Source organism: Mytilus californianus, unplaced genomic scaffold (assembly GCF_021869535.1).
Source record: "Mytilus californianus isolate M0D057914Y unplaced genomic scaffold, xbMytCali1.0.p SCAF_9, whole genome shotgun sequence".
Taxonomy (NCBI): domain Eukaryota; kingdom Metazoa; phylum Mollusca; class Bivalvia; order Mytilida; family Mytilidae; genus Mytilus; species Mytilus californianus.
In genome coordinates this window covers 76,294,814-76,319,282 of record NW_026262745.1, presented here as the reverse complement: position 1 = coordinate 76,319,282, position 24,469 = coordinate 76,294,814, and the positions used below count along the sequence as shown (strand labels likewise).

At 32.2% G+C, this 24,469-nt stretch overlaps 2 protein-coding genes across 4 annotated transcripts in view; both read left to right on the top strand.

Annotated features, from left to right (window-relative positions):
• Window positions 1-14,228, top strand: part of LOC127714209 (heat shock 70 kDa protein 12A-like) — a 128,425-nt gene extending 114,197 nt beyond the window's left edge. The window contains exon 10 of the transcript XR_007987620.1: window positions 14,096-14,228. The gene's annotated coding sequence lies outside the window, so the exon portion shown is untranslated. The remainder of the gene's footprint in view (window positions 1-14,095) is intronic.
• LOC127714206 (uncharacterized) lies at window positions 1,436-14,102 on the top strand. Of its 3 annotated transcripts, none has more exons than XM_052220232.1 (5): window positions 1,436-1,848; window positions 2,535-2,840; window positions 3,960-4,187; window positions 13,030-13,183; window positions 13,625-14,102. In XM_052220232.1, the coding sequence occupies exons 2-5, from the start codon at window positions 2,817-2,819 to the stop codon at window positions 13,996-13,998; spliced, it is 780 nt and encodes a 259-aa protein (XP_052076192.1). In that variant the 5' UTR covers window positions 1,436-1,848; window positions 2,535-2,816; the 3' UTR covers window positions 13,999-14,102. The 3 variants fall into 3 exon arrangements, with proteins under 3 accessions (XP_052076192.1, XP_052076193.1, XP_052076191.1); XM_052220233.1 differs by lacking the exon at window positions 13,030-13,183 and adding an exon at window positions 7,455-7,608; XM_052220231.1 differs by lacking the exons at window positions 13,030-13,183; window positions 13,625-14,102 and adding exons at window positions 7,455-7,608; window positions 8,092-9,374.
• Window positions 14,229-24,469: the final 10,241 nt, after the last annotated feature.

The following is a 24,469-nucleotide window of genomic DNA, read 5'->3' as shown; positions in this document are numbered from 1 at the left end:
TTTTTAGCCAGCTAAACCTCTCACTTGTATGACAGTCGCATCAAATTACATTATATTGACAACGATGTGTGAAGAAAACAAACAGACACAATAGGTAAAAATGTCGCAAATAGGGGTACAACAACAACACGAACCCACCAAAAACTGGGGATGATCTCAGGTGCTCCGGAAGGGTAAGAAGATCCTGCTTCACATGTGGCACCCGTCGTGTTGCTCATTTTATTACAAAGCCAGTACGTAGAGTCTAATTCGGTATGTCACATTCGTGAAAAGGGAACGGGATTGTAGTTACGACATAAGAAACATATCCAATTTATCTGTGAAACAGATATTCCATAACGATCAACCAACTCGTGATGGCGTCCGTAAAATTTACGAAATGATGATTTCAACTTCATCATTTGGAACTCTTGATTTAAAAATGAAAATGTCACAATTGGGAAGCTTAGATCATCTCTTCTGTCGTAAAGTTTGGTTTTTAACCGACCCTCATTGTCAATTTCTAGATGTAAATCCTAATCAAATGGCAAAAATTTCAAAATGTCAAAAGCTCAAACACATCAAACGAATGGATAACAACTGTCATATTCCTGACTTGGTACAGGCATTTTCCTATGTAAATATATATTAAGTAATCAATAATCTAAGTAAGTATCAATTAAATAAAAGTATTTCAGAGCATTATGTAATCTCTGTTAATTTGAAAATAATGAAAAAATGTTTTGAATATTCAAAATGATTAATTTAATTGCAATTTTCAGAAAAAGACCGATGCGGCAAATGCAACTGTAAAAGAACAACGCAAATTGTCAGATGCGGCGATACTAGACGTGAGTATTCGCAAGAAATTACATGTTGTTGTTCTGCTATCTGTATATGCACCAATCATCAATCAACTGCATTTTCTTTTCCAATTTTTACAACATCGAAACCATATCTTGTCTTAGCAATTTTTCGTGTTTTTAAATATCGAATTCATTTAGTCAAGTTTTTTTTTTATAATATATTATGAGTTTGACAATTTGATTTCAAATAATGATTGTATAATGTTTCGACTTGCATTTCCCATTTACGAATAAAAACAAAGTCATTAAAATCAGGTGGAATACTGATCTTATTTTTTAAAATTTAGGGTTTACTCTGTATTATAATAAATATGCAATTAATCCATTACACTTACAGAGTATCTTAAGTCAAGGTGTTGTCATTTGATTTCAATGATATATATACACGGTACGAATTGTCATAATATCATATACGTTGACTTGCCAAACGAAATCCACTTTAATACAACTTAATATACAGCATTTTACTACGAGCGTAGCTATTTTATATTGTTGGTTTTAAGATATTTCAGTACATAACTTATGATTGCCACGTCATTTGCTTGTAGCACCATGAGCAGCAACGACATGACCCCACACAATTAAAAAACAGCCCGTGGTAGTTACAAATCAAAACCACCATCAAACGACAGGCATCGTACTGGTTTGTTCCTCAAGTTTTCTTGAAATGTCAACTGACTTGAATGCATTGTAAATGCACTTTCTTCCTAAAACTCTTACCGAATGATGAACCCAGTAACAAGAATCGAATGTATGTTTTTATTTAATAGTTGTAAAGTAATTTTACGGTACATGCATATGCATTATTTAATTAATTGAAGCTGGAATGTGGTTCAATTCCTAAGTATATACATGTAGCATATATATTAATTAAATAGTATTTTTGTCTAAATCAGTCCTGCAGAAGCAACGGAAGCAAGACGGCACATCATTAAATAATGCACCAAAACCGTCGGTGGTATTTACCAGTGAACATCGTTTTGGAAAAGCAAGCACTCTGAAGGTATGTTGTTATTTCACATAAACAAACAATATATAATGTTGTCTTAATGTTGCTTGATTACACTTATTATAGCATTGTGCGAATGTAGCATATGATGCTATTATCAAGTGTGAAGTATCACATGCTTTTAGTCCGAGTATGCTGACTTATGATATGATATGTGCATGTATCTTCGAATGTTTTGTCAATTTATTATGACTGACAGCCTAGACTTGAGTGGATAATACCGAATTGTTTACACTTTCGGAAAACGTAACTTGTATGAAAGAAAGACGAGATATATCTGGAGTTAACGTATTCAAAGTCATTTGAACATTGTGTTTGAACCCATTGGAAACTTTTCATATCACATTGAGAGTTGACTAATTTAACTAATTCAATACAACAAAAAAGCCTTTTTAACGCCGGTACATTAAAATATATACCTTGATTGAACAGAGCTGCCATTTGTAAGTACTCCTTTTGGTCGACAGCTGGAATACAGAAAACACACTATTTACATGAGGAAGTCAACGTATAAATCAGTTTACAATATATTTAACGTTTCATTAGCCTCTTATTGTCAAGAAACAGTTATCGGACTATTCAGCAAACGAGATTGAGATACGTTAAAAACCAATAATTAAGACCGACAATCGTACAGGCGTTAGCATATGGTTATGTTGATAAAGGACTTTTATTTGTAGACAAAACAAATAAAGAAAGACATAATTGCTGCCATTGAAATTGGATACACCCATTCAGGATATGTCTTTTGTTTGGGTAAAAAGTATGCTCTGGAGGGAGAAGGTCTTTATTGTCCAAACTGGGAAGCAAAAACCAATGGGGTAGTTACCTTTAAAACTTCAACGGCGATTTTGTTCCGACCTGATAAATCTATCCATAGTATAGGTTACGAAGCAGAGGAACATGTCAGCAGAATTAAAGGTGAATCAGATTCTGGAAAATGGTTCTTTTTTAAAAACTTCATGATGGAGTTTAACAATCTTAAGGTAAAAATAAGTAATATATGTGAGTTTATAAATAGAAATACTAGCTAAAGAATATATGTTTTAAAATAAACTTTTGCTTTGGTAGACAGTCTAGTAAATCTACGCAGAATGTATTTCTAGCTTATTTTACTCAATTCAATTTTGAACTTGACATACGTATTAATACTTGTTTCGGATATAGTAACAATAATATATTCTAGTTTTGTCAATTTTATGTTGGGGTGGATGTTTCTTGTAGCATACCAGACATCGTTTTTTATTCATATTCATATGATGCCATTAGCTGACTCTGTAGCAGTGAAAAACAGCGTACACTGTAACATTGTAAAATTTTCAACTATAAAAAATTGTTTATCCCGCACAATAATGCATGATCAGATTACGGAATAGTTTGCGTGTAAATACTTTTCACTTGGGCTTTTATCGGCTCTTTGGTCGGGTTGTTGTCTCTGACATATTCCCCATTTCCATTCTCAATTTTATTTTCAACCAGTCTTGTTCCTATGTATGCGATAATACATACTGAGTTCACATTAATTCAACTTAGTTTTAGTATGTTAATAAAAAAAAACTGTTTAATTTCTGCCGGACATTTAGTGACAAAGTTTATAAGTGTATTAAAACTATTCTACTTTATACTACTTTGAATTAGATCTAGAGGCTTGATGAGATTTTTCGCCTGCAGGAATTAATGGAGAGGATGTATGTCCCTCTATTCACTGAAACACAAGTGTTTCGTCTTTAACGTCACTAAAACTTATAATTAACAAAACGAGGTGATCAAACTTCCATAAAACGCATGCAAAGGTTGGCTGTGCTGCAGAAATATTGAATACCTGAACAGCACTCATCAGACAATCAAACCCGTTGCCCACGTGGCGTTTCCCTTTTGATTCATGTGATATACATACAAAGCCCTGTCTACCTTGAATGGAGACATTAACCTCGATGACTCGTGCTACGCTTTCTAAATAAAGAAGAACTGCAGGTTTCCATACATGGTTTCTTTGTAGGAAAAAATCTGAACGGCGTCAACACATACTCATAAACAATGGTAGTTCCAGTCCCAACTCCTTTAATTTTTTAGTCGCTCCATTGATATTGTCTCTCTATTTTAAGGGTGCAGCTGTTGAAGATTTCAAGATAAAAGATTTCTGCAAAAATAATGTTACAATGAAAGCGGTCGATGTAATATCTAGCTTTATTAGTCAAATGAAAGACAAACTGATAAATGAATTATCAAGACAGCAATTGAGGTATAAAGACAATGATATACAGTGGATGTTAACAACACAGGGGAATTTGGAACCCTCACAACTCCAACTTATGAACACCGCCGTTATAAAGGTAATAATTGTATGTATCTAGCTTTTGAAATTGCAAAAATAAAATCCTTTCATCTTTAAGTTGCTTTTCAGTTGGAAAGTCCTTGGAAACGTCTGTTGTCGTCAAGCTCTATTAGCAACAATAGCAGGGGGAATTAATTAGATGGCTCTACAGTCGTCGGTGACGTCAAAAAGTCCGCGAAATAGATCGACTAAAATATCGACGTTTAAACTAATTTTTACAACTTGTCATGCTTTTATTATAATTGATTTTTAAAGTTCGTAGATTTTGTGAACAAAATAGTTTCAATATGAAATTGAAACATTGTCGAAAATAACTTGTATTTGCTATTACTTTATCCTGTCCGTTCTAAAAATTATCAGCCATTTTTTTTTGTTCGCCAAAAACATCGAATTTATATAACTTGACGTTTGCGTATCCAAATACGGAATAGAACGGTAAAAATCTTAAATGAAACCGGGTAACCTATTTCAAATTTCTTCACACCTATGAAGCCATCATTTGTTACTCTAATACAACAATTTTAGTGACCACCAGTCATGTCAATTTGTAGCTGGTTTTGGCTGATTTTCTAGTTCAAAACAGTGAATGTTCAGCTTCTTTTTATTGTACCTGTTTCCAAAGTACTCTAAAATACTGATTTTATTAGAGATATGAATGAAATTGTAATTAAGAATTGTTGTTTTTCACAATTCCATACGATATCTCCATTTCAAAGTGACTAAAACCCTTCTTGATCCCCTACACAAATTGACGGTGACATTGTTTTCTTTTTTCAATATACGTCATATATAACGTTAACAAAATATGTGTCAGGGTCATGTGCATAGTGAAAATTTACACATTGGAAAAGTGAAACAAAGATCATCTTTATTGTGTTTGAAACTGTACGTCTTAGAAAATTTCTTTTTATACTGGAAACAAATCTGACATATCAATAAATGGACAAAAACACACACAAAATAGCAAGGGAAGATGCCTTGCAAAATTTCTGGAGGAAAAAAACATATGAAAAAGGAAATGAAGGTCAGTCAGTTATACTTATTAGTTAAAAACCTTGCTTATTTGATTATCTCTGACTTTATTAAATAAGCTACAGTAGTAAGTGCAAAAACTAGCATATCAGGTCAAACAAGAAATTTAATTCATAGAGATGTTTTCTAACAAAATTGAATTTATTCAAATGGCAAATTCTTATCTTTCACAATCATTATAAGTAAAAGGCACAAGATTTGTTTAACCAACTATCATTTGTGATATAAATTTCCAATTATTAATTAGATAAAACATATCCAATACTTTGTTTTAAAATATGTATACCAGCTGATACAGCAACCCGAAGAGTAGAAGCCCCATTTTTTTCCTCAAAAAGTTTACTTTCTTAATCTATATAATGCCCTCATCAATGTGGCAATGGGCTACTAGCTGTGTTTGCTATTCTAATAATTGAATTTTAAAATAATAATCATTTTAAAATTCTAAATTATGTCACTTATCATTTTAAGTTTTATTTTTACAGAAATGTTTGGGTAAAAGATCCTTTTTCTGTAGGATATTTTCTAGGCAGTACTGTACTGTTCAACTAAGAAACATAGGATTGACCTAAAAGGTTTTTTTATTTACATGTAGAAGAAACTATTGTGACTCATGGTCCCACTTTTTAGAAAATAACATTTAAATGATCAGTATTATTTATTATTTTTATTTCAGAAAGAATATTTAAATTATATAAAGTATGTTTTATTGCATTAAACATTGTTAGAAGTATTTAAAAAATTTCTACTAGGAGTGATCCCATATCCCATTATAAAAATTACACAGTAAAATTTCATCAGCCAGAGCTAATTTATATCAATTCAGCTAGGTTTCTGGGTGACATTTCTAAATTTTTACCAATTTTTTGTCTTCTAATTTTTACCACTAATCCTTTTCTGAAAAGTAGGGAAGTATCTCTTCTTAATATTATAATAACATACTTGTAAATCGAATTTCATTTATTTTCTTCTTGCTTTTTGTAAAGTAAACTCTTTTTTATTTTTTTGCTGGGTTTTTATTTTTGACTAGTGATATCAAGGGGAGATAACCAATTGCACAAATCGGCAAACAAAAAAACCTCCGCTTCGTGTTGAAAATAACTTGACGTTTGCGTATCCAAAACTCTATTGCCTAGATATTCATATCGAGTGTTTGTCTTAATGAGATGCTTTAACAAATTTAAATTAAGCCCATCATTTTTAGTTTCCTCGAAAATACTTAGATTTTTCGATCAAGAGACTTGACAATTTTCACGCAAATTTCAAGCCTGAAGGTTAAATTAAGAAAGAAGGACTTTTAGTTGATGTGTAAGTTTTGTCGAGTGAAAACTATGTATATTCAAGTTTATTTAAATCAATAAGTTTTAATCATGATAGTGGCATTTTATTGAGTAAAAATGAGGTTTGTCTCAGTCGTTGTTTTACAGAATTTGCACGGTCACGTGACTCTATTGTTGCTGATAGACTTGGGGTCAAACCGTGACCTGCTTTCCAACTGTTTTGTGGAATGATTCATAGATTTAACTACTACGTCATAAACAGTAGTATTCTTTAGCGCTGGTACTCCAGACGATGTTTAAATCCATTCACATTTCTTAAAAATGCGATGAGAACAATTACAAACAAGTTAGGTAATCTTTTTTTATTATCTCGCGGTATACATATTTCATATAAAATAAAACATACACCAAACGAAGGTACGATATGCGCGCATCATTGTTATTTTAAAACTCTTGTCGAGAGTGTTTCATATATTTTCTATCCCAATTCAATGAGAAAAAAAACAATGATTAAAGATACTTGTTAAAACTCATTATAAATTACAGAAAACAAACTGGAAGTCGTAGGAATAAATGGTAAATTAATCCAATGGAAAGTCGTTGTTATCTAATAAGACACTGAATAGCCAATGGGATTTAAATATTGTAATTTAAGATACTATAAGCATTTTTATGTAGTATTTCACAACACTGTTGCCTGTTTTAAACCAAATTGTAATATTAGCTCAAGTTAAATCGTATCGTAAAATGTGAAAACTATGTTATTGAATAAGGGCAAAATCCCAGTAGAAATACATTGAGCAAACACAAGAAATTAATCGAGTTTGTTCCGAATATATGATTCTATATGATTCCTAATTCGTATAGAGTGGCATTTGGATTACAATTTGAATTTCCGGGTATTTGGTATGATACGTGCCAATGGAATTTTAAAGTAGATGATTATATTACAGGCTGGTATCAAACATGATCAGTTAACTCTTGTACAGGGACCCAAAGCCGAACTTATGTATCATCGAACATTTACAAGTTCACCATCTACATTTGGTGAAGAACAGATTGCACCACTTCCAAAAAACTACAGATCGATATTAATACATTTAGGAGGTCTGTATGATGCTATGTTGTACTAAGCATTATTTGTTTTCATTTCTTGTATCTCGCCTTCAAATATGTACAGTAGCTGTAGTATTTAAAAGTTAGTTTTCAACACATATCTATCTATATTGCTTAGCTTTTTTTATTCAATTTCAGGGGTCGCACCTATATTTGTAAGTTTGTTTTTCTTTGGCACATAACTACATCTATTTAAATACTTTTATAACTAATTGATATACCTAGACTCTATCACTTTTATATATTCATATAAAGAGTACATGCACTTTGATGGTAAAAAATGACAAACTTCGTACCCCGGGAAAAATTGATAATGCAGATTTGTACACAAATATGGGTACTTGAGAGGTTGTTAATAAGAGCAATTTAAAAATTGTATGAACAATGGTGTAACATCTTGATAAAAATGAATTCAACACCATTCACCGGAGCGGTTTACAATGGTTTAGTTCATATTTTTCCTTCTTATTTCAGGTGTAGCAATTAATTTGACTGTGGTAGAAGTAAATGAGAACAAAACAAAATTCCTTGAGACAATTTTCAATACAAGGGAAAGTGCAAAACAAGAGTTCCTAAGATTCCTAACGCGATTATTTGGAGGGGACGTTTTGACGTATTTAAGAGAGTATCATCCATTGGACTATTCTGAACTTCTACATAATTTTGAAAAGAAACTGAAATATTTCAAGTCAGATAAAATAGTAACTGTTCGTGTTCCTCCTAAATGGTATGATGCATATGAAGAATTTACAGGTGACACACTGACTAATTCAATAAACCAAACAACATTCAGAGAAGCAGTGTCATTTCAGAATGATAAAATAAGGATAAACCCAGAGTTGTTCCGCAAGTTTTACGAAGATGCTACGGAATGTACTGTTGAAGTGGTAGAAAAAACCTTAGCAAAGCATTCAGCATTAGGAAAAAATACATTAGAACAGCGGCCAGGAATCGGCATTTTATTTATAGCAGGTGACCATGTAGACCAAGTGTTTGTAAGTTCATTGAGGGCACGATATCCGGCTCATAGAATTATTGTTTCCAAGAATCCAGAACTTGTTGTTCTGAAAGGAGCTGTTCTGTGTGAGATAGTAGAATAAACGTTAACTGTATGGAATTAATTAAAAAAAATAGATGAGCATTGTGTTTATTCAGTTCTTTTTCCCCTTAAAAGACGGATAATGACCTTTAGAGATTGTACTTTTCGTATCAATTATTTATCAATTTTTAAAGACCTATTCGAAAATTCACATCATATTCTCTTTCTTTTGAAAGATAATCTATTTCTATATCATTGAGTAATCTAGTAAACATTCTAGCGTCCTCCTTTTATATATTGAATCTATGGAAAATGGATATATTTATAATATCAAAGGGGGCAACCAAAAGTATTATCAATCAAAAATGGAAAATTACAATCAAACTGGACACATACTCATAACAAACGAAGAGTAACGGCAACATTCTCAATTGGTACCTGGGGAAGTGTTTGAGTCAATTTATAAACTATGGCATTAAACTACTGTAACAAATACTTCTGTTACCTGAAATCATGGAAACTAATTATATAAATCAAATTTAACATGAACATGTTAACAATATTGGTAAAATCTAAGTCTTCAGTTTATAGAGTGAAGAATATATCTAACAGGACGAAGTCCTCATTTCAATAGAAAACATAAATTATTTTATAGATATATTTAAGGATACGTCTTGAGTATTTATGTATTTATATATTAAACAGGAAATTTTCATCATCCTTGTTTTCATGCCAATACCAAAGTACAGAGCTAGCAAACAAATCAGCATACCCATCACCAGGTTTTCAGACCAAAAAAAAACATATACTAGTATACATTAGAAAACAAAGGATATGGTATCCATCCATGACAGAAAATAAGTACGCGTACAGCCAAAAAACACAAAAAAAGCAAAGGAACGGCACTTTTATTTCTGTTCTTCATCTGAAATTTACAGTGATGCCTTCGACACGGAACCAAAAAACTCTCACCTGACTGCAAGGTAAAAACTGTCCCTTTTACGCTTTGAGTGGAATTCTTTGCGAAATAATTTGAATATACTTTAGACGATATAACACTTCCAAATGCGTCGTTTTCAAAAAGAACATACTGGAAAGTGGTATATATTTAAGACCAAATTGTTCCTACGCATAAGGTTGTATTGCAAAACTCTTGATTTAAAAGAAAAATATCTATTATAGAATATTTGTAAAAGTGACGTTAGACATCAAAATTAGCAAATTTGATCTGATAACTTGTAAACACACATTAATATTCACTGTTTTATAATATTGAGAAATAACTGTTTGTCTTTGATTGCATTTAATCAGTTTCATACCTTTGTACACAAAGATAAGTGTTCGGTTCAACAGTGATTATAATTTCAAAAACACATTAGCTATACGGTATTATATATTGAATATCTTGTCGGACGACATGTTGCAAAACAAAGTTTACAAAATCCCCCTCCCCTCCCCCCTCCCCCCCCCAAAAAAAACAAAAAACAAAAAAAACACAGAAGAAGAAAATAATTATATGAATAATAAAAATTGAAAATAACTTATAATTAGAACAAATTCTAAAAGTCTTTTATAGACGCGTTAAAAGAACTACTAATAATCATAACAATTTCTAACGAACTTTCCACGGAAAGGTGAAAGGCCTCAAAAATACAAGAAACAAGGACACTTTATGTCAACCCTTAAACGACCTAACCTGACTTATTTATTATCCACTTTGATTTTTAACAATGGCTTAACAATTCATTACAATAACGCCAGAAGGTCTGAATAACTAAAAACAATTTAGTTCAATGATCTTTGTTGATTCTGATAATTGGTAATAGCAAAATAACATTAAATATATTATTATATAGTAAAGAGAATTGAAACAGGCAATGTGTCGAAGAGACATCAACCTAACCAAAGGCGTAGAAAACAGCCGAAAAAAAACACCAATTGGTCTTTAACGCAGCGACAACATACCGTACCCACAGGCGGGTTTCAGCTTGCCTTCAAGGAATAATGTATACTAGTTCAGCGAAATGGACACCATATTAAACTCCGTAACATACAAATGATTAAAACTTTAAAAAAAACACACCCAAAACAAAGGCTAGAGGTTCCTGGCAGGCGCAATAATGCGGAGGTTCAAACATGTTTTGTGAGAACAATTGCAAACAAGTTATGTAATCTTTTTTATTATCTCGCGGTATACATATTTCATATAAAATTAAAAACCAATTGTTCAGAGAACAATTGAAGGTCTTTCCACTCATAAAGATCTATTTTGAAATAGAACTATTAAAATTTGGTTTAAAATATCATATTCAGCGTTTAATGATAGTTTATTGTATCCTGATTCCAAAATTACATGATTTCTATACATTTTTTTCAAAATAAGGGAGATAAATTGTTACTTCCGGTTTGAAAGATGTCACTTCCGGTTTTATTTGATAGTTTACTTGATACTGATTCCAAAAATATATGGTTTAATATACTTTTACATTAAATAAGTACAAAAAATAGCTACTTCCGGTTTACACAAGGTCACTTCCGGTTGGCTTTTCCATGGTCAAGTGGCTTGCAACGTAATGCAAAAAGTCCTATGGCTTTATCACGTATACTAACGAGGAAAAAGCAAAGGTCAAAATCTAGAACGTCGTATTTACTTATGACCTTTAGCTCAATTTCAAGGTCATAAACCGAGGGCTTCAAATCAAAAGACCATAGGTCTTAATTATATATGGTTAATGAGTTATATCACTTTACGCCTAATTTTTAACATAAGAGGGGAGAAAACTCCAATTTAATGTTAGCGTACCATTTCAACCAAAATTTATGTGTTACGACATGTCGCAACTTACAATTTAGTAAAAATATCTTGTCGATATCTTATACGGTTTTTGAAAAGAAGTGAAAATAAGTCAAAATCAAATTTAAAATATGACCTTGACCTTATTTTCTTTTTTTTTGGATCAAGGACCTCAAATCAAAAGATCCTAGGTCTCTATCATTTATGGTTTACAAGATAGAAATGCATATCACTAATAACAAACGCATAAGATTAAATAACTCTCATATGGAGTGTTCATATCGCTTCGGTCAAATAGGACAAATCATGCGAAGGATATAACGAGCAATTTTATAAAATAAATTTGTCGCTTTCTTTTACGGTTACAGAGGAGATGCAGTCACAAGGAAAACAGTGTTCGGGGGGATAACTCCTACAAAGAAAAGTTTTGGGTTACGCAGGGTGAATTTCAAAGGCGCATAAACTGTTCGATATCATATACCAAACATCTAAGCGACATCTTGCGAAACAAAATTTATACGCAAGAAATAAAAGTGGCGGAAGAAGAAAAAAAAATAATAGTCAGAACAAATACAATAGGTCTTTCCACCGAAAAGTGGAAAGACCTAATAAAACATACACCAAACGAAGGTACGATATGCGCGCATCATTGTTATTTTAAAACTCTTGTCGAGAGTGTTTCATATATTATTTTCTATCCCAATTCGTTGAGAAAAAAAAACAATGATTAAATATACTTGTTAAAACTCATTAGAAATTACAGAAAACAAACAGGAAGTCATAGGAATAAACGGTAAATTAATGCAATGGAAAGTCGTTGTTATCTAATAAGACACTGAATAGCCAATGGGATTTAAATATTGTAATTTAAGATACTATAAGCATTGTTATGTAGTATTTCACAACACTGTTGCCTTTTTTAAACCAAATTGTAATATTAGCTCAAGTAAAATCGTATCGTAAAATGTGAGAACTATGTTATTGAAGAGGGACGAAAGATACCAGAGGGACAGTCAAACTCATAGATCGAAAACAAACTGACAACGCCATGGCCAAAAATAAAAAGACAAATAATAGTACAGATGACACAACATAGATTACTAAAGACTAAGCAACACGAACCCCACCGAAAACTGGGGGTGATCTCAGGTGCTCCGGAAGGGTAAGCAGATCCTGCTCCACATGTGGCACCCGTCGTGTTGCTTATGTTATTACAAATCCGGTAAATAGTCTAATTCGGTATGTCACATTCGTGAAAAGGGAAGGGTATTGTAGTTACGACATAAGGAACATATCCAATATCATCTGTGAAACGGTTATTCCATAACGGTCAACCAACTCGTGATGGCGTCCGTAAAATTTACGAAGGGACGATTTCAACTTCTCTTTATTGAATAAGGGCAAAATCCCAGTAGAAATACATTCAGCAAACACAAGAAATTAATCGAGTTTGTTCCGAATATATGATTCTATATGATTCCTAATTCGTATAGAATGGCATTTGGATTACAATTTGAATTTCCGGGTATTTGGTATGATACGTGCCAATGGAATTTTAAAGTAGATGATTATATTACAGGCTGGTATCAAACATGATCAGTTAACTCTTGTACAGGGACCCAAAGCCGAACTTATGTATCATCGAACATTTACAAGTTCACCATCTACATTTGGTGAAGAACAGATTGCACCACTTCCAAAAAACTACAGATCGATATTAATACATTTAGGAGGTCTGTATGATGCTATGTTGTACTAAGCATTATTTGTTTTCATTTCTTATATCTTGTCTTCAAATATGTACAGTAGCTGTAGTATATAAAAGTTAGTTTTCAACACATATCTATCTATATCGCTTAGCTTTTTTTATTCAATTTCAGGGGTCGCACCTCTATTTGTAAGTTTGTTTTTCTTTGGCACATAACTACATCTATTTAAATACTTTTATAACTAATTTATATAAAGAGTAGATGCATTTTGATGGTAAAAAATGACAAACTTTGTACCCCGGAAAAAATTGATAATGCAGATTTGTACACAAATATGGGTACTTGAGAGGTTGTTAATAAGAGCAATTTAAAAATTGTATGAACAATGGTGTAACATCTTGATAAAAATGAATTCAACACCATTCACCGGAGCGGTTTAGTTCATATTTGTCCTTCTTATTTCAGGTGTAGCAATTAATTTGACTGTGGTAGAAGTAAATGAGAACAAAACAAAAATCCTTGAGACAATTTTCAATACAAAGGAAAGTGCAAAACAAGAGTTCCTAAGATTCCTAACGCGATTATTTGGAGGGGACGTTTTGACGTATTTAAGAGAGTATCATCCATTGGACTATTCTGAACTTCTACATAATTTTGAAAAAAAACTGAAATATTTCAAGTCAGATAAAATAGTAACTGTTCGTGTTCCTCCTAAATGGTATGATGCATATGAAGAATTTACAGTTGACACACTGACTAATTCAATAAACCAAACAACATTCAGAGAAGCAGTGTCATTTCAGAATGATAAAATAAGGATAAGTCCAGAATTTTTCTGAAAGTTTAACGAAAATGCTACAGAATTTATTATGGAAGGGGTGGAAAAAACTTTAGAAAAACAGCCAACATTAGAAATCGGCATTGTATTTATAGCAGGTGACCATGTAGACCACGTGTTTGTAAATACATTGAAGGAACGATATCCGGATCTTAGGGTTATTGTTTCAATGAATCCAGAACTTGTTGTACTGAAAGGATCTGTTTTATATGAGATCATGGAATAACAAAAGTCTTCTGAAATCAATAAATACGATAAAGACAAACGTTACTTTTATTCATTTTAAAACTAAGAAGGTTTAGGCTATTACGATTGTCAATGAAACAACTTGCAAGCAGACCCCAAATAACTTAGAAGTAAGAATAGAGGTAACCGTACGGTCATTAACGATGAGCAAAGCTCTTAGCGCATATCATAACTGGGGCATGCACATACAGAATGTTGCAGGGGGTAAACATGTTTGCGGAAGCTGATACTTTATCCTAAATTGGCACTTAAATACAAATACACATGTAGGTCGTTAACAGAGAAAACATGACATTGAACAGCGCCTGAATTTAAGTATAGACATAATGTTGGACTGTATGTTTATAGATATAGAGAAATACTGTTTAGTTCTGTTATAATTTATTGATAACAAAATCTATGTTTGTGTGGATAAGATCAATATCAAAAATTTTTATATTATTATAGTGTTGATTTTGTAATCTTTTAGCATAAGTTTATTTTAAGGGTCGATAAGGTTACACTGATCGTAACTAAATTTAATGAATCTGTAAACAATATCACCGATAAAATAAGGGTATGCTAGCCCGTATATATGAAAGTAAAAAGGTGATGTATGATTGTCAATGAGACAACTATCTACACAAGTTAAAATGAAGTGGATGTAAACAATTATAGGCAACCTTTCAAACTTCAACATTGAGAAAATCCAATACCGTATAGTCGGCTACATAATTTAAAGGATCCGACATAAAATCTTGAAAAAAATCAAATAGGAAAACCAACGGCCCGATCTATAACAAATCAATTTACGAAAAGCAAGAACAGAAGACATGAACCAACGGCAACCACTGAACTGCATGCTCATGACTTGACACCGACAGTGGTGCAATAGCACAAAAAAAGAACAAACTTGAAAAGTCAGCTAAAATATTTAACCTATTAGATCGATACAAACCAGGAAAACATCAATATGAAACACAGACCGGACATGGCAGGGTATTAATCCACCCCTCATCCCTAACACTTAGTAAAGATATGAGAGCACTCGCAGTAGACAGCAACTAAAAAAAAAAAGATCATATATGTATTACTAAAGTATCAATCAGTACACATCTAACATCCAATAGATTTAGTATAAAAAGGTCATTAACAATCAGAGAAAAACATGATATTGTCCAATGCTAAAATATAGGTATCCACATAATGTAGCACCGTGAAAGTACATACAGTTATGTGTATAACAGTAATATTTAGTATGGTTTTAATTCACTGATAACAAAGTCAATATGTTTACCAATAAAACAAACTTTTCAGTTATTTGTTAACAGTGTTCAATTGTTAACCTTTTATAATCAGATTATTCAACATGTTCAAAGGATTGATAAATGTACTCGGATTGTATCTAAATTTCCATGTTCGTTAAACACTTCATCGCAAAATTTAGGATCTGCTATTTCGTTTGAATAACTTGGAAACCAAATGTTTGTATTCATGGACGAATTACGAAAAGCTTTTACGTAATGTGTGTTAACGAAATCCCTGACTAAACGATTCTCTAGTAATACTTAAATTCAAAACATCCCTACAGACACTGGTAAAGCGAACGAGTTTGAATGTATAAACACGACAGGGCTAAAGAGACATCACCGTCCAAAAAATGAAAGTTGACAATAGGAAAAGTAATTGTCTCTTTTGTCTTTGATTTTTGTGTGGAGTTTCTGCTGTAAAACTGAAATGTCTAAACCTAAGAAAGAACATGTATTGCTGTTTATTGCTGTTGATATTAGATTGGTTTAAGGTAAGTTCCTTTCCCGCTGTTCCTTTTGTTTAGTGTCAGCAGTATATTTAGAGAATGCGTGATTATTTAACGACAAAATTGTTTTCTACGGGTACATTCAAACTTCCAAAACAAATCTTGCTTTAATAAACGGTTAAAGTAAAAATGAATTATGGTAACGAATTCTCGACTACTTAATTTATCAGTTACAATAAAATACTGTAAACCAACTAATATTCGCCAGCTATTTATTTTTGTGACTTTCGCGAGTAGAAAAATAACGCGAACTTAAATCGTAGCGAATATGTAAAACTTATAACTTTCTGTATTTAATTATATAAAACAATTTGAAAATCGCAAAACTAAATAGCCGCGAAAAGGACTAGTATTGGCTAAACGCGAAATAAAGTATCCGCGAAAATAAGTTGGTTTATAGTATATAACAATAACATTCTGTTATTGTATATATATATATATATATATATATATATATATATAAGTCTAGAGATTTGCACAACGATACTAATATAAGATTGTATTATACGAAGATGTTGTTAATAAATCGTGATGACAAATATTTTGGCTTAACAAATAGCCTTCTTCAGTGTCAATTATTTTAACAATACTGATTATATGTATAAAAATAGGTCAATAATACAGGTAAGTTTTGGTCTATTGATTTAATCCAAAATCCTGAACATCATAATATAAAACAAAACTCAATACTCAAATATACGTGACTGTGTATATTTACATCCCAAAATGAGTGAAAAATAAAACTTAGTATTTTTTATTGATGCCGTTTGGATGATGTACATTTAGTTCCTTTATCCAAAAGCTTTCCCGAACCTGTCGCTGGGCATCACTCCAGTGAATGATCTGTTCAATCACTAGGATCTTCATCAGTATTGTTAAAATAATTGACACTGAAGAAGGCTTTTTGTTAAGCCGAAATATTTGTCAACACAATTTATTAACAACATCTTCGTATAATACCATCTTATATTAGTATCGTTGTGCAAATCTCTAGACTTATATAATTGTTTTCCTTATCTGCACAGTATCGTCTATTCTAGACGATCCGGTACATAGTAAATTTGCTGGTTGGTCCTTTTTATAGACTTATATATATATATATATATATATATATATATATATATATATATATATATATATATACACACATAGATTGAAAAGGGGCCTAGATAAAATGTAAGTGTACTTGTATTGTTTAAATATGTATTCTCATTGTTTGACCTCATGATGTAATGAATCTAACAAATAAACTATGAATCAAAAGCATTAAAGAAAATAAGATTTATTTGGCTGTAAATTTGTCATGGCATTTATTGCAACAAAGAAACACAACCAACTTATCAATCAAAACTTGATGACGATTGAATTACTGAAGGGCGATCCAGCAGTAACAAAGTTAATCAGGAGCCACTGGGTAATCCATAGCAGCTTAAAGTAAATTCGGCCAGTCCATTCACAATACATAAAAGCACCAAACTCAGTCTGTTATATATGCCATGAAGCTGGTTCTATAATCATTCTTCCAAAACTGAAACGATAAATGAAAAGCAGCAGAAAATATTCATAATGGGAAAATGGGAGGGCGGGTAAATTCTATAGCTTTGGTCAAGCTCCGTGTAAGGTTTGATTCCGAATGACCAAACCACACGAGGTAAATTGCACGGACTAACATTTCGCGGGCTAAACTAATTAGCATATGAAAGTGACCAGTAAAAATGAATCGAACACACCGTCAATTAAAATCATACCAAGTTATATAAATACAATAACTGAATTTATTTATTATTGAATTAAATTTTATTATTGTATATATATATATATATATATATATACACACACACATAGATTGAAAAGGGGGCCTAGATAAAATGTAAGTGTACTTGTATTGTTTCAATTTTTATTCTCATTGTTTGACCTCATGATGTAATGAATCTAACAAATAAACTATGAATCAAAAGCATTAAAGAAAATAAGATTTATTTGGCTGTAAATTTGTCATGGCATTCATTGCAACAAAGAAACACATCCAACTTGTCAATCAAAACTTGATGACGATTGAATTACTGAAGGGCGATCCAGCAGTAACAAAGTTAATCAGGAGCCACTGGGTAATCCATAGCAGCTTAAAGTAAATTCGGCCAAAATTACCAGTTGAGTAACTAGTTGCGTAACTGGTAATCCGCCATAAAATTTACCGCATGACAAATTTAACAGCAAGAATCAACAAATGTCAAACAACATCAACATAAACATTAAAATCAACATCATTATCAACTTCAACATCAACATCATTATCAACATCAACTTAAATTCAATACTGTTTACGTCATTAAAATTTTTAATTGATATATCAACATCAACTTCAACTTAAATTCAATGCTGTCAACATCTCAGCTATTTTATTCATTGTAAGGGAACGCCAAACAATGAGGAAATTTAAAAAACATTTCCAGAGCTCCTTGAATCTGATTTAGGAATCTATCATTGCCGATGACAGAAAGATGCACCCCATCGTCACTAAAAAGGCCAACATGTTTATCCGCAAAATCTGTATGTTTTATAACGTATTCTCCTATTTTCAGCAAATATGAACGCATCCCCCTATTTGTTCTCCGTCTAGTAGTTTCAATAGCTACAGTGTTATTGGAGAACCTCCATTTAAATCTAGGTAAAATACTTGACCACACTAATGCAGTTTCAGGTAACATCTTTGAGAGAATGGCTATGGTAAACTCATACGGTAAAGTAATTCCTCACATGGTGTGTCCCCAATGTCATCACCCCCACATGAATAATAACAGCAACGGAATAATTCTCCAATTAATAATACTTTGTACCAAACTAACCAAATTCTGCCATTTCATACCCGACATACCGATCCAAACTAACTGACATCCAATTTTCTCTAATCCGAGCGATGCACCTATAGGCCTAATATGAGCGTGATCACTTGCTCTTGTGACAATTGAAGAGCCAATTACCCAAATATCTTTCTGGTACCCTGAATTTAAGTGTTTTAGTACTATACAAGGTTTGTTCTTATATAACCTTTATAAGCAGCCGATTTCCATCGACCTTCAATTTAATACTATTTTCATCTAAACCATCAAGAAAAGACTGTGTTGCAGCTCCAATACGTAAAAAATGAGTATTAAATTCCGAAGGATTGTAACCTAGAAAAGCAAGGGTTTTCTTTAAAATATTAGAAAACTGGTACCTCGTTAGAGTTTTTTCGTTTGCATGACAAAATACATGTCCATCATCTTTGTGTCTCATGGCAATGTAGTCAGACATCAACTGAACAGGACAAATCGAACTATTTTTATTCCTTTCCAGAACGATCGTGACTGAATTACACAGCTGATCAGTTTTAGAAGACGGAACTATAACATAAAACGACCATGAATTAGTATCAATTGTTATATTGGATCGTTTTACAAGATGATTCTCATTAAAATTTGATTTTGCAATTTCTCCAACACGAAGAAACCCAAAAAATGCAACTGAAAATAAAGCTTTAAATAAACATGTTTCATATACTGAATAACAAACTAACTTCAGTGCATCTAAAAGTCTAGTTAATATATCAATATTTATAGGCTTACGACAGTCGTGTCGCTTATCTTAACGAAGCATGCCACGGAGCATCTTTTGAACAATAAAACAATGAGTGTTGTCCGAAAAACTATTAATCTTATGATAAAAACTAATGCATGAAAGGTACGATTTCACAGTGGAATAAGAATATTCTTCCTTAAAAATGTAAGCTATATAATTAACTAAATGTGAAACAGGGCATGGCCATACGTCATTCAGGTTTAGTTTATGTTTAAAGTTTTGAAATGAATTTAGTCCATTTTGATACGTAAGACAAGTATTTGAAGAGTTTGAGGCGTCTATTGGGCTCAACACTTCTGGTCCAAAATTGACCTAAGGTCCGCTGGAACTAAAGTGGAATATGGTTCTGCACATGGAGCCAATTCCTTGTATTTCTGAAATTTTCCACGAGAGATTAAATCAGCAAAAACATTTTTATAACCAGGAATATGAACGGTTTTAATGTGAAAACTACCCAGCAAGGACCACAATACGATATGTCTAACAAGTGACATAACACGAGGTGATTTCGATGAGCAGGAATTAATAATTTTGACAACAGACTGGTTATCTGAATGAAACATAATTTGCTTTCTTTGCCATAAGTTACCCCACAAATAAATAGCTAATGCGATGGGGATCATTTCTAAATAAGTGATGTCTCTGAAAATGTCTTCCTTCCAATTCATAGGCAAAGCTAAATATGACCATTTCCCATTAAAATATATACCACATCCGCCTCCTATTCCCCCAGCAATATCGGTAAAGAGATTTAAAACAAAACTCGACAACCACTCGTCGTACAAAATATAAGAAATCCCATTATAATTTTCTAAAAAGATTTTCCTAATTGAAATAACATTCAAAATATCTTTTGATATTCTGATTAAGTGATGCGGTTTTTTCCCTCTCTGACATGTCATATAAACGTCTGCTGAAAGCACATCCAGCTGGTAAAGCCCTGGCACAAAAAGCCATTGAGCCACATAAAGATTGTAATTGTCTTAACGTTATCTTTTTGCGTTTACTGGTATCTATTATTTTGTTTTCTGGGATTTACTGTTGATTGCAAGCTGTAAAAAATTATAAAATTTGAAATTATTAAAATTGCATCCGTGGAACGTTTGCCTGGTGACCTGGAAATCTATAATTATTAATCGAAAAACGAGTATTTTGGTTAAACTTTCGTTGTGGATTCAAAAACCTATTTGACTGCGTTGTAGCTCTGGCACTGGACTGATACCTTGGTGCAAAATTGTTTGTAGCAGATGCCCTAGGGTAATTTTGATACCTAGGAGCAGAATAGTGCAAAGTTACAGAACTTTGAGGATTATTCTTGTTAAATGAATAATTTGTACAGTTCATCAAAGGATGGAACTTGCTACATCTTATACATGAATGACTGTATACACAATTCATTCGAGTACACACGCCCTTAAAATTATAATCATAGCAAGGTTTTTTAACTGTGTGAGAAGTATAAGAAGATGTCTGTTGAACATGATGTATGCCTACTGCAACAAACTGAAGCCATAGCTGCCCATCAATGACGTCCTATGCACGCATATGATCTCGAGCTTTTTCAAGTCGAAATTGCTTGTCATATTTATACACGTCCTCAATAGGTACACTAGCCCCCCTAATAATCGGAATGTAGCTAATCAATTCATTTGACAAATCCGGGAATATTTGCAATAAAATGTTCATATGATTTTAAAAAATTCAGTCCCCTCACCTATGTTAGATTATGATTTTTCTTTTGAATATTTGTTTCCTTCAATTAAAATGTCCCCATCTTCATCAAAACCGAGCACTTTTTTCGGTTGATCATTATTTGAAACAAAGTTTTTGTACAGTAATTGGGCCAAATCAACATATTCTAAATTCCAAATTTGGTTTATAATTTTTTGTGGTACAAATACATCAACATTCTTACTAGTAGGTATAACTAAAATATCACCGTTTTGTACAGTATTACAAGCTGTGGGATGCCCTGGATGTACACATCCCTGACCAGGAACATGTTGTTCAGTGGGCTGCTGGGGAACGTTTGGAGTTCCAACCTGTTGTGGTGGTAGAATTGGCTGTTGTGGTACTAACGGCTGTTGTGGTAATAACTGATGTGGTGCAAAAATGGCTGTTCTGGTGGCATTAATGGCTGTTGTGTCATTAACGGCTGTTGTGGTGGCATTAACGGCTGTTGTGGATTGGCTTGATTTTGTCCAATAGTTTCAGCTCTCCTTGGGCGACGCCTTCTGTTTATCGGTAGCTGTACTTGATTTTCCTTCCTACATACATCACGGTTTGGCAGCATCCTCTTCCCTTTACCTCTCGGCATACTGGCTTAAACAAATAATTACAATGTTAGTCAATGAATTAGTAAAATATTATATCATTTGTCAATGTTACACCCCTAAATTAAACAATTGAATCAATATGGAAAAACAAATATTTCAATATGTGCATTGACTAATTAGTATTAAGATACAATGTCAATAACCAAAGTAGAATAAACGAAAAGCTTGATTGTTACTATCAATTTCCAGTGGCAGATATTTCAAGTATATTCATAATGATAATATCAAACATATGATAACGAAAGTCATAAAAGAAATAATTGAGATATCCACCAAATATCAAATGAAGCGGCCTTCACCAATGAGGAATATTCATACCTTATAATCGGCTATAAAACATGAAAACTATGAAACAATTCAATCGAAAGGTATATATATTTATATAAATTAACTAACATCCTTGATGACTGGCAATAGTTTACGAAAATTAATGATTGATAGATGGTTTCTTAATGTCCAGTGGCACCTATTCCATAGATATTGAGGACGAAAAAGAATTTATATATACATTTATGTTGAAATTGATATATGGCTAACTCACCGGTTACTTAGTACTGCAAGATTTGGATTGGATTAAAAATAAATAACATGGGAAATGTTCATTAGCGTATTAGGACAGTTAAACAATTTTATATAACAACTCGCACAATAAGTATAACTATCTACTCAATTTACAAATAAAAATAATATCCAAGAAAAGATTATCGACTAATAACGCAATAACAGAATTTAAATTCAATTATATTAGACCAGAGGAAAAGTTAACTACTATTTAAAGCATTTAACAAAGTTAAATTTATTTAACAAATGAAACATTAACAGTTTGAATTGTTGAGCTACTATTTTTATAAAACATTGCTTAATTCTAAAACTAAAAAAAGAATACTCATCTTTTCTTCTGTGTTTTAAATTCTATAGCTTTGGTCAACTCCGTGTAAGGTTTGAATCCGAATGACCAAACCACACTAGGTAAATTGCACGGACTAACATTTCTCGGGCAAAACTAATAAGCATATGAAAGTGACCAGTAAAAATGAATCGAACACACCGTCAATTAAAATCATACCAAGTTATATAATTACAATAACTGAATTTAATTATTATTGAATTGAATTCTAATATGTACGTATAAAGCAATGAATTAAACATTTTATACGTATGAGCTGATGACATTTCAACGACTTCTCCACTGAGTTTCGATAAAAAGTACTGAGCAGTACGTCAAACCCCGTTATCAAACAACTCCTCCAGAAAATTTCAGTTATACAAACAAAGACGAACAAAAACAAACAGTTCAAGTTTCAGATATTCTGATTTGGTTCAAGAAAATATTGTGGGATTATTCCGTAAGCTAATTACTATAACTTTTTTGTCTCATTATTTAGGAACCATACCAGTGTTCCTTATTTCTATGTAAACAGAAGCTTTCGCGACCAAAGAGTGAACATCTAACAAAACAGTAAATAGTGATTATAAAGATTATTCACAGATAACAACATGATCAAACAATGTAGATGCTTGGCACGTGCAAACTACATGTACTCTTAGAATAGAATTATGTTATTCAACTTAGTGTTTAGCAAAAACACATCAATAAATGAAATTTTTACAGGTATATCAGCTTAACAATAAGCATGGCGCAAATGGGTATAAACAATAAAATAGTATGGTGTCTTTAAATTTTGAACCTGCCGCAAAGTGCGTATTTGACTGTCTAGATTTCTTTATTCGAAAACAAGTACATTTCACTGCGTACATAATACATTTGTAATATGAATGATCAAATCTTCCTCATTTCTAAAAATTGATTTACACACAGAAACTACTGAATGATGAGTTTTACTAAGGATCTTTGATAAGAACTTCATGAAATTCATGTAAGGTGAGTAAGCATTTGTGTATTTCGTGCTTATATTCGTAGTTTAAGATGTGTACGTATCCTAGATTAAACATGTTTATATGACGATAAAAGAACACAAAGTTCATAGATCATTATATGTCTTATCTTCAAAGAGATCTGACATGTGAATCATGTAATATATGATACAGATCCTTACGTACACGAGGGTTAATATGAATTCTGGTAGGTAATTTAAATTTGATCTAACAAACTATAAATACTAATATTTGTCATTTTGCCATAACGATTTATGTCGCAGGATGGAAAACGATTTGAATCCTCTTTGGTTAAAAGTATCCGGTCACGTAACATTACATTTGGTAAAAAGTTTTCATTATTTTGGTGTCCAAAAGACATTTAGGAGAGATACTAAGGAACATACAATGAATCGAACAATTGTTATATTCAAAAACATGTATTTATTTAACCCACTTTGAACTACTGTTCCCCGAGATGGAGTTTCAACTAAATGTATCTATCCGTTTAATCATTATTTTTGTTAAATATTTGAATGCAATCAGACGTATATTTCACAAAGGCTACTAAATGACAACGAACATCTGAATGTTCTGATATG

Coding starts and splice junctions, on each gene's coding strand:
- LOC127714206 (XM_052220231.1), top strand. CDS start 2,817: ATGATGGAGTTTAACAATCTTAAG. Junction 2,841..3,959: donor TGGAGTTTAACAATCTTAAG/GTAAAAATAAGT, acceptor CTCTATTTTAAG/GGTGCAGCTGTTGAAGATTT. Junction 4,188..7,454: donor TGAACACCGCCGTTATAAAG/GTAATAATTGTA, acceptor ATTATATTACAG/GCTGGTATCAAACATGATCA.